This window comes from Cyanistes caeruleus, chromosome 23, assembly GCF_971803275.1.
Source record: "Cyanistes caeruleus chromosome 23, bCyaCae1.hap1.1, whole genome shotgun sequence".
In the NCBI taxonomy this organism is placed as follows: domain Eukaryota; kingdom Metazoa; phylum Chordata; class Aves; order Passeriformes; family Paridae; genus Cyanistes; species Cyanistes caeruleus.
In genome coordinates this window covers 1,857,000-1,867,309 of record NC_141723.1, presented here as the reverse complement: position 1 = coordinate 1,867,309, position 10,310 = coordinate 1,857,000, and the positions used below count along the sequence as shown (strand labels likewise).

General features: G+C 57.8%; 1 protein-coding gene across 3 annotated transcripts; it reads right to left on the bottom strand.

Annotated features, from left to right (window-relative positions):
• Positions 1-696: 696 nt before the first annotated feature.
• Positions 697-10,309, bottom strand: LOC111939357 (neurogranin). 3 transcript variants are annotated; one of them, XM_086861441.1, is made up of 5 exons: positions 10,261-10,309; positions 9,758-9,931; positions 9,199-9,269; positions 3,119-3,325; positions 697-897 (listed from the first exon to the last, which is right to left on the bottom strand). In XM_086861441.1, exons 2-4 carry the CDS (start codon positions 9,909-9,911, stop codon positions 3,119-3,121), a joined length of 432 nt encoding a protein of 143 aa, XP_086717567.1. In that variant the 5' UTR covers positions 9,912-9,931; positions 10,261-10,309; the 3' UTR covers positions 697-897. The 3 variants fall into 3 exon arrangements, with proteins under 3 accessions (XP_086717567.1, XP_086717566.1, XP_086717568.1); XM_086861440.1 differs by lacking the exon at positions 10,261-10,309 and having other exon boundaries at positions 9,758-9,982; XM_086861442.1 differs by lacking the exons at positions 9,199-9,269; positions 9,758-9,931; positions 10,261-10,309 and adding an exon at positions 5,625-5,723.
• Position 10,310: the final 1 nt, after the last annotated feature.

The window sequence follows — 10,310 nt, the reverse complement described above, 5'->3', positions numbered from 1 at the left end:
TGATGTCACACACGTCACACGTCCATCAGGGATGTCATGTGTGCCTGCATGACATCACACGTACCATCACATGGCACCAGTGATGTGACACATGCCTGTATGATGTCACCCCCACAGTCACACGCAGTGGAATGATGTCACTCCAGCCATCACACACACCTTCATGACGTCACACACCCAGCAGTGACGTCACATGCACCTGTATGGTGTCACCTGTCCAGCAGTGACATCGCCACCCATCTCATGCTAACACCTCACAAGTCACCTCCCACCCACCGGTGATGTCACGCCAGCTGTCACACGCTCGGCAGTGATGTCACACGCTCGGCAGTGATGTCACATGCTCAGTAGTGATGTCACACGCTCGGCAGTGATGTCACACGCTCAGCAGTGATGTCACACGCTCAGTAGTGATGTCACACGCTCGGCAGTGATGTCACACGCTCGGTAGTGATGTCACACGCTCGGTAGTGATGTCACATGGTCGGCAGTGATGTCACACGCTCAGCAGTGATGTCACACGCTCGGTAGTGATGTCACACGCTCAGCAGTGATATCACACGTGCCTGTACGATGTCGCACCTACACATGGGAGATCACTGCTGGGCACCACCTGCCCCACACCCCTCCCACCCCTGCCCGCTGTGACCTCACCGCTCTGCCGGTGACACCAAAAGGCACAGAGGACAGGCCGGGGCTCTGGCAGGGGCGTTTATTGGGGCGGGGTGTGTCTGGGACGGGGGGGCGCAGCCAGGGACAGGGGCAGGGCCTGGCTGTGGGGGGACCCCGGGGGATGCATGCGGGGGGTAGGGGGTGAAGCGGGGGCTCCTGGGCCTCGGTGGGCGGCGGCGGGAGGGGGTCGGTGGCGAGGGGTTTCCGGTGAGCAGCTGGTGGCCCCTGCAAGCAAGGAGAGAGCGAGTGGTCAGCCTGGGCCTGACCCTGCCTGTACCCTGCACATTGAGCCTTGCCTGTACCTTGTGCCCGGTCTGCACCCTGTGCCCTACCTGCACCCTGCACCCTGTGCCCCTGCCTGTACCCTTTGCCCTGTCTGCACCCTGCACCCTGTGCCCCTTACTGCATCCTTGGTTCTCTCTGTACCCTGTGCCCTCCCTGCACCTTGAGCAATGTCTGCACCTTGTACTCTGTGCCCTGTCTGCACCTTTAGTGGTCTCTGCACCCTGCACCCTGCTTGTACCCTGTGCCCCGTCTGTATCCTGGACCCTGTGCCCCTGACTGCACCTTTAGTGCTCTCTGCACCCTGTGCCCCTGGCTGCATCCTTGGTTCTCTCTGTACCCTGTGCCCTCCCTGCACCTTGAGCTCTGTCTGCACCCTGTGCCCTGAGTGCACCCTGCCAGTGCCCTGCCCGCACCCTGCCTGCACCTTGTCTGCACCCTGTGCCCTGCACTTGCACCCTGCCCACACCCTGCACCCTGCCTGTACTCTGCCTGCACCCCGCTCACATGCTGCTCCTGCAGTCTGCACCCTCTCCATGCCCTCCCCCTGCCCACACCCTGCCCATGCCCTACTTGCAGCCCGCCCACACCCTTCCTGCACCCTTGTCCTCCCTCCACTGCTGCCCACACTGTGCCCTCACCCAGCCCAGGAACCTGGGGGGGATCCCTGCCTGCCCCCTGCCAGGCAGAGCACCGTGGCAGAAGGAGGGGAACCTGGCTCCCCTGCTGCCAACCTGCTCAGCTCCCCTAACAAGGCATCCCAAAGGAACCTCTGGGCCCTAAGAAACTGCACAGCACCTCCCCACTGCAGCCCTGTGACATCCTTACTGCAGCCCCAATGCAGCCCTGGTGCATCCTCACTCAATCCTCACTGCAGCCCCATTGAATCCCCACAGCATCCTCAGTTTGTTCCCATTGCATCCTCACTGAGGCTCTGTTGCTTCCTCACTGCATCCCCAGTTCATCCTGACCACATCCTCACTGCATCGCCTTTGCAGCCCACTGCAGCCTCACTGTGTTTCCACACTGTCCCCACTGGATCTTCATGAAATCCCCGCTGCATCCTCAGTTCATTCTCATCCCAGCCCCACTCAATTTCCTCTCCATCCTCAGTGCATGCTCACTGCATTTTCACTGAATCTCCAGTGCATTTTCACTGCATCCCCACTGCTTCCCCACCACATCTCAGTTCTCTTCCCACTGTACCCTCAGTTCATCCCCACCGTGTCCCAGCTGAGTTCCAGTTCCATCCTCACTACATCCTCAGTCCCTTCCCACTGCAGCCTTGTTGAATCCCCACTGCATCCTCACTGCATCCTTCTCTTCCTACCCCGCTGCATTCCTGCTGCATCTTCAGTTCATCCCCACCGCACCTTCACTGAATCCCCATCACATTCCTACCCCATCCTCACTGCATCCCAGTCTCACCCCAGTCCCATCCCAGTCTCACCCCAGTCCCATCCCAGTCCCATCCCAGTCCCATCCCAGTCCCATCTCAGCTGCCTCTCCAGCAGCCCCGCCACACTCACGTGGCCGAGCCAGCAGCGCTCCCTCCCCGCCGCTAACCCCGGCCGAGCCTCGCCGGTATCCGGGGCCATCCCTCGCTCCCGGGGCACGGCCCGGGCACGGCGCAGCCACCACCCGGGCTCCAGTGCCACGCGGCCTCGGCACCGTGGGCGCTTTTTAAATTTACCTTTTCCTGCCAGGAGACTGTGACACAGGCTTTTAAAAATAGCATGTGCTGAGGCGAGGCGCTCGGGGTGGTGTTGCTAAGGGAGAGATTCAATCCAAATCTAGGGCTGCGCCTTCCCATCCTACTTCCCATCCTTCCCAACTACTACGGCGCGCACCCAAAATTAGGGCAAGGCAGGGGCTGCCTGCCTGTGTGTTTCCATCTCCTGGGAGGAAAAACCCCTTCTCCACCCTGAACCAGTGCGGGGAAGGTTGCTCCATCCCAAAATCTGCACGAGGAAGGTTGCTCCATCCCAAAATCTGCGCGGGGAAGGTTGCTCCATCCCAAATCAGCTTGGGGAAGGATGCTCCATCCCAAATCAGCTTGGGGAAGGATGCTCCATCCCAAATGAACACAGCAAAGGACACTCAGAGCAGCACCCTTATAGAAATTACCCATTTTGGGGGGAAAGAAGCGGGATTTGGGATGTACCTAGTCGCCGTTGCGGAGGTCGCCGCCGCGGGTGCTGTTGGCGCACTCGGCGTCCTTGGTTTTCCGATCAATCTCGCCCCCTTTGATCTTCTTGCGGGTCATATGGCCACGGAAACTAGCCTGGATCTTGGCAGCTGCCGCGTTGGCATCAGGATCGTCCAAAGGGATGTCCAGGATGTCCTCGTCCAGCTTTGTGCAGGCTCCCTCCTGACGGTGGCAATGGCAGGGTTACAGCTGCTGGGACCTCACACAGCGCAGCCCCCTCCCCAAATGAATCCGTTCAAGAAGGTCTTAAATGAGCCCCTGTTCTAAAAATTTGGGGGGGGGGGGGTAGGGGGTGTGTGCTAAAAATCAGGCTTAGTCATTAAAAATTTGGCTCCTTTACTAAAAGTCAGGGTCCTTTGCAGATGTCCTGGGTAAATGGCAAAGCTGCAGGCGGGGGAAGATGCTTCACCTCCTGCTCATCCCTAAATCCCACCCTGGACCACACGGCTGTAGGAAGCCAGACTCCAGCCAGGGCTATGATGCAGGGAGAGGAGAATCCATGGGAGCAGAGGATGGGTTCTGAGGGGTATTTTTGGCACGGAGCTGGGGGCCATCCTGCACAAAATGAGGTGGTCGTGCCTCAGTTTCCCCTTCCCTTGTAGCCTGTTGCATCCTCCTGCATCCCTCCTCAGGGCTTTGGTTGAAAATACCAGGAAATTTGGGAAAGGAGTGATGCCAGAAGGGAGGAAAAGCCCCAGCAAGGACAAATCACTGTAACCCATTCCCCTCCTGCCACATCCCACCAGAGCAGTTGGACTCAGCACCAAGTTCAACGGGGGAAAAAACAAACAAACAAAGGGAAAATGAAATGAGGTGGAAATGAGCTGGCATTGGATGATCCAGTGCCAGCAGCTGTGGGGGTGAGCCTTTGTTTTGCCCCAGAAGCACTTGAAAGGACTTAAAGGAGTTTTGGGGGCTTATTTGGAAGCTGTAGATTTGAGGGGGGAGGATGCTCCTGTCAGAGCATGGCACGGCTCCACGAAGTTGCTCGGGTTGTTTTACCGTTGTGAAAGGTGAGGATGGGTCCAGGGTGGAAATGATATGTCCAGGGTGGAAACGTTATAGCCAGGGGTGGAAATCCTATAGCCAAAAGAGAAATCCTATAGCCAGGGGAAGGAAATCCTATATCTAGGAAAGAAAGCCTATATTCAAGGGAGAAATCCTATATATGCGGAGGTGGGGGAGAACAACCTATATCCAGGGGAGAAACCCTATATACAGGTGGGAGAAACCTATATCCAGGGGAGAAATACTATATCTGGAGAAGGGAATCCTATAGTCAAGGGAGAAAACCTATACATGGAAGGGCATATCCTATATCCAGGCAAGAAATCCTATATCCAAGAGAGAAATCCTATATTAGGAGACAGGAAATCCTATATCCAGGGAAGAAATACCATATACAGGTGGAGGAAATCTATATATGTGGGGGCATTTCCTCTATCCAGGGGATAAATCCTATATTCAGGGAAGAAATCCTACATACAGGTGGCAGAAACCTATATCCAAGTTGAGAAATCGTGTATATAGGTAGGAAAAACATCTTTTCAGGAGAAAAAAAATCATATATCCAGGGGAGACATCCTATATTCAGGGGAGAAAACCAATAAACAGGGGGCCATATCCTATATCGACAGGAGAAATCCTATATCCAATGGAAAAACACCATATCCGTGGGGTGAAAACCTCTATGCAGCTTATTAAAACTTGTATCTAGGGGAGAAATTCTATATTCGGGAGAAATCCTACATATGAAGGGAAAAGTCCTATACATAGGCAAGAAATCCTATATGCAGGCAGGATAAATCCTATATCCAGGGTGGGCTTTGCCTCTCTGGAGGTGCCCAGAAGGAAAGATGGGGGCTTTTTCCTGTGCTGCTGTCTTAGCAAGAGGGGGAAAATGGGGGAAAAAAGTGGGAAAAAGGAAAAAAAAAAAAGAGAAAGAGGGGGGGGGGAAGGGGGAAAAGGCAGGAAAAGTCAGGGGATCAGGGAGAAAGGGGAAAAGGATGTGGGTTTTTCCCCAAGCCGGCTGGTGGCCAGGAGGGAGGGGAGCTCACCCTCGGGTGAGGAGAGAGGGGTGCAACCCCAATTAAGCCCTTTATCCATACGCAACCCCGATCCCACCTGTAGAGCAATTGTGGGATGGGGGGAAGAAAAAGCCAAATAAAAGCTGGATTCGAGGACAGGGGTTTTTCCTCAGTGGGCTGCGGGGTGCAGGATGCTGGCCGCGCTGTGGCCCCGCTGGGATGGATTCCGAAGTGGGGATTTGGGGGGGCTGGTGGGGGGAAGAAGGGCCCGGGGGGCTGCAGCAGCGCTGGCGGGGTCGCGGACCCGGGTGAGCTCCTGGTGGGTGCAGCACCCCCCGCCCCCACCACCCCGGAGCCCCCGGCCGCCCCCAGCCCGGAGCAGCAATAATGGATGAAAAGCAGGAGCTGGGGGGATCGGGGGAAGGGGGACCTACATTGCAGCAGTCCATGGCGGAGGGCGGGTGGGCGGCCAGCGGCGGGCGAGGGGCTCCGGCAGGATCTCGCTTCCCCGGCAGCTCTCCCGGCGCAGGTGGCAAGTTGAGCGGAGCCGCTTGCCTACGTAATGCGCTTTCCTCCGGGCGAGCCTATCAGCCCGACACCCCTGCCAGGCTTTTGGGGGGGAAGGAGGGGTGCCTTATTTTTTTTTTCCTCCCTTTCTCCTCTTTCCTTTTTTTTTTTTTTTTTTTTTAATTTTTTTTTTTTTTTATTTTCCCTCCTCCAATTTTATTTCGCAGCCTCCAACTCCCTCCTAACACTTAAAGGAGCCGGCAGCTCGCCTTGGAGTTTTGTGGAACACAACATCACATGCAGAGGATGAGAGCCAAGATGTGATGAGCCTTGCCTTTGGCATGGAGGGTTTTTTGGGAGGCAAAACTTCAGCAAATGGGGTTAATGGGTTCATTTTGTGGGGGTAAATGACCCACAGTGATGCTAGAGGCAGGTTTTGCCCCCGGGTTGGTTTGCACGGGGGGGAAAAAACCTTCTTGACCTACTTAGGACTTGGTCCTGAAGAAGGGTGAGGATGAGGATGGCAAGGATGAAGATGATAAGGAAGAGTGGGCATGGTGGGACACAGCATCCCACCAAGCACCCGCAGAACCCCAGGGTTGATGTGCCCAGCTGCAGGCTCCAAGCAGAGGAGTGGGCTCCACTTTGGGAGCCTGGGGGTCCCTTCCCCACTCACAGAAGCATCTGAGCCCCCAACATTTGGGGTGTTCTCCAACCAGACCTGCGGTCCCAGCCACTTTCACAGCCTTTGGCACTCCTTGCAGACCCTGCTGCTGCCCCTGGACTGTGCTGAGGTGCTGGGACTGCCAGGGTGAGCTGGGGCACCCCGGGAATCAGGAGGGGACCCCCAGGGCAGTGCGGGGGGCTGCAGCCCACAGCCCCCCCATCGCCTGCCTCGCTCGCCTCTAATCCGGGTTTGGGAGTTGCTAAGCAACTGCATAAATCGCCCGTGGGCTCCGCGCCGATGCTGCTCCAGCCAGCCCCCAAAACACAGCGTGGCCCCCCCAGGGTGGGCACCAGCACCCCCTGACCCACCTGCACACTTGGGCCCCACTGGCTCTCCCTGGCCAAGTTTGCTCTCAAGGGTCATCTGCTTGGGGGCCTGGTGGCACTGACCTTCCGCTTTGCCACCACCACCATCATCATCATCAGCAGCAGCAGCAGCAGCAGCATCCCTGTTAGCATCCCTGTCCCACTGACATCACTGTTTCTGGCACTGGAACGGGCAATGTCCCCACTGCTGCCACCAGCCCTGTCCCCATCCCTGACTTCATCCCCATCACCTCCACCATCTTCTCCATCCCTACCACTGTCCCTGTCCCCATCTCTATCACCATCCCTGTCATGACTTCCATTCCACTTCTCGCCCCCATCCTCTTCATAATGCCAATCCCTGCCCCCATTCCCACCTTCAACCTCATCCCTGTCCCTCTCCCTGTCCCCATCCCCATCATCACCCTCATCCCTGGCCCTGTCCTCTGCCATATCACCATCCTTGTTCCCATCTCCATCTCCTTCTCCAAGGCCGCTCCTGCTGGGCGCAGGTGGGGGCAACTCATGTCCCCTGACACCCTACTCCCCATCCCAGGCACATCCCACCACTTGCCACCTCCCTCAACTGCTTCACCCACACTTGGAGGTTGATGGGGGTCACCCCTGCCCCAGCATCATCCAGGCACCCAAATTCCCCCTTGGGAAATGCTCCCAAGCATCCCTCAAATTCCCCGGAGCCACTTTTCCATCATCACTTCTTCCCACCAGCACACCAGGGTGGGGGGGGTGGGGATGGGAATAGCTCTGCTCCAGAAAACCCCGCTCCAGCTTCCCAGAGAAGCCTTGGCAGCTCTGCTGGGATTTTTGATGGGAAGAGATCCTTTTCCCTGGATTTTAGACCCTCCAGATCCATCACTGCCTGCTTCAAAGAGAGAAGACGGGGTGTTTTGGGCCAGTTAAGTGGGAAGGGCTTTTGGGGTGACTCATCTGTCATGGATGTGAGAAATTAGCCCCAAAATTAGGATTAGTCCCTCAATTAGCCCCCAAAATCTGCTCCATCCGTGGCACCCAGGTCCTGGCAGAGCCGCCAAGCGCCGCCGTCTCCCGCAGGCTGTGGCTGCGGAGGAGGGACGCGAAATGCCAGAACATTTCTAATCATTAATGGCGGGTTTTGAGCCTGTTCCAGGCTCTGCATTTTTCCTCTTTGGACCCCTTCATCTGGATGATGCTTTTTCAGGTGCTCCAGCACCTCCAAAACTTGAATTCCAAGGAAACAACTCAAATTCTGGGAGGGGAGAAGGGGAAGTGCAGCTGGTGAGACCTGCTGAGAACATCCCGCCGTCGTGATTTGAGATGGTGGCACCGAGGTGCTAAAAAATCCTTTAAAAAAAGGGGAAAAAATCCCTAAAAGAAAAGGGAATTGGATGCTGGAATGATGCCCTGGGCGGGCAGTGTTGCCGGCTGCCGAAGCAGGAGCCGGCAGCCGGTGAGGCGGTGCTGGAAGGGGGGGTCAAGACGTAGCTGGTTGGCATCAGCCCCGGCACGGGGTCCCCGCCAGCTTTTTTCCCCCATCCCTCCTTCCTGTTTTTCCCGGGGGAGCCGCTGTCATGCCCCGTGCCGTGGGCGAGCACCACATATGGCGATGGAAAACAGGAAAGAGGGGGTAAAAACGGGGTGAGCATGGATGGGGGGGTTCAGGCCTCTCCAAAAATAGAGCAGCCGGCTTCGACGCAAACCCCATGTTTTGGGGGGGATTTTGAAACCACTCTGTGTGGGGAAATATAAATTTCACAGGTAGGAATAGGACTGGTGAGCCCTTGCATGCACCCCAAAATTTCATTGAGGTATCTCAGCTTATGGAAGGGGGTAGAAGAGGAGCAATGTCACATCATTCCTTCATGCTGGGATGTTATGAAGTTTCCTCCAACCCCCAGGGATGCAGGGGCCTAAATATAGAGACTAAAAATATCATCCCGTGCTCAGCTCAGCCCCAAACCCAGGATTTTTCGGGGAGAAATCTCAGGTGATCGGCGCTAATAACGGCGGGGACCTCGTTAATAAAATTCCTAATTAAAACAGCACCGCAGGGGCGGGATGGGAATTCAGCACCCACCCACGGGAAAAGGGCAGGAGCCAGGGGAGGACCAACAGGGTTTTTTTAGTTTTGGGGTTGGACGATGAGAAATGGGGGATTTGGGGCAAGTGCTGCGGTTGCATCTCCAGAGACACGTCCCAGTTCATGAGGGTTACGGGGACATGCTCCCCTTTGGCTCCTCTCCACGCATTTTGGGGCGGAATCACGGTGATCTGGAGCTGTGCATGCTGCCTGCTCCCCCTGGTGCTGCCTGCTGCCCCTCAGTGTCCTTGGCCTCCTTCAGGTCCCAGAGGAAAGAAGAAAATTTAGATGATGTGGCACAAGGGTGGCAGGGACAGCGTGGGAGCAGGGACACAGTGCAGCTCTTGGCACCTCAGATTCTCTGGAGGGGCCTGGAGTGGAGGGCAGCCTACCTGGGAAGGGGGCCAGGTGAGACAGTCGTCCTCCAGCATGGCTCCCCACGCCACCGGGTCAATGCCACCAGCTGGGGAAGGAGGAGGCTTGATGCCACATGCAATGGGCACCGGGTACCATGGGTGGTGGGCACATGGGACAGGAACAACATCCCTGGTGATGGCACAAACTGAAGGCCTAATTGCCATAGGTGGTGGACATCTGGGACAGGCACGAGGCCGTGGGCGATGGGCACAAGGGACATGTTTGGTACCCTGGGTGATGGGCACACAGGAGAGGCCTGATGCTGTACATGGTGGGCACATGGGGCAGGACAGACACCCTGGGCAAGGGACATGTGGGGCAGGACTGATGTTCTGGGCAAGGGACATGTGGGGCAGGACTGATGCTCTGGGCAAGGGACATGTGGGGCAGGACTGATGCTCTGGGCAAGGGACATGTGGGGCAGGACTGACACCCTGATGATGGGCAGATGCAGAAGGCAGGGTAGACAGTGCAGCCTGCCCGGCGAGGCAGGGGATGGCAGTGTGGGGGTGGGTGTTGGGCAAGGCCACTCACCCTCTCTCTGCTCCAGCAGCTTTTGGAAGTGCTGAGCTGCAAAGGCCACCACGTTGGTGGGCTGCTCCCGCAGCACTTCTCGTGCCAGCCCCTCCAGCAGGTTCCGGAAGCCGGCGGGCACCCTCATGGAGGTGTTGGAGGAGGCGATGGACATGGTCGCTTCTCCCGGACCCACTGCAGCGGCAGAGCCCGAGATTAACCGCAGCGCACAGTCCCCGGCGCCACCGGGCAGCGCCGGGACTCGAACCCGCGGGCACACGTCTGAGGGGGCCAGAGCCGCCGCTAGGGGGCGACACTCCCCCTGGCCGCCGCGTACGCGCGCGACCGCCTCTCGCTGCGCGCGCGGCCCCGGCCCGGGCGGGGAGAGGGGGGGCGGGGGGGCCGCGGCTCCCCCCGCGGTGTGCCCCGGCTCCCTGCCCCGGTGTGCCCCGGCTTCCTCCACCGCAGCCCCGCAACCCTCGGCCCCGCGCTCCCGCCTTTCCCCTCGGCCTCTCCCGTCAGACCCGGACAGGGCCGCGCCGGCGCCTCAGGCCGTGCTACGGACGCCGTCGCT

Bases quoted from the DNA above. Each gene is read 5' to 3' on its own strand.
- LOC111939357 (XM_086861441.1), bottom strand. From the start codon at position 9,911: ATGTCCATCGCCTCCTCCAACACCTCCATGAGGGTGCCCGCCGGCTTC. The intron at 9,270-9,757 runs GTGAGTGGCCTT...CTCCTTCCCCAG, and splicing joins GCTGCTGGAGCAGAGAGAGG to CTGGTGGCATTGACCCGGTG. The intron at 3,326-9,198 runs GTAGGCTGCCCT...TGCCACCGTCAG, and splicing joins TCACCTGGCCCCCTTCCCAG to GAGGGAGCCTGCACAAAGCT.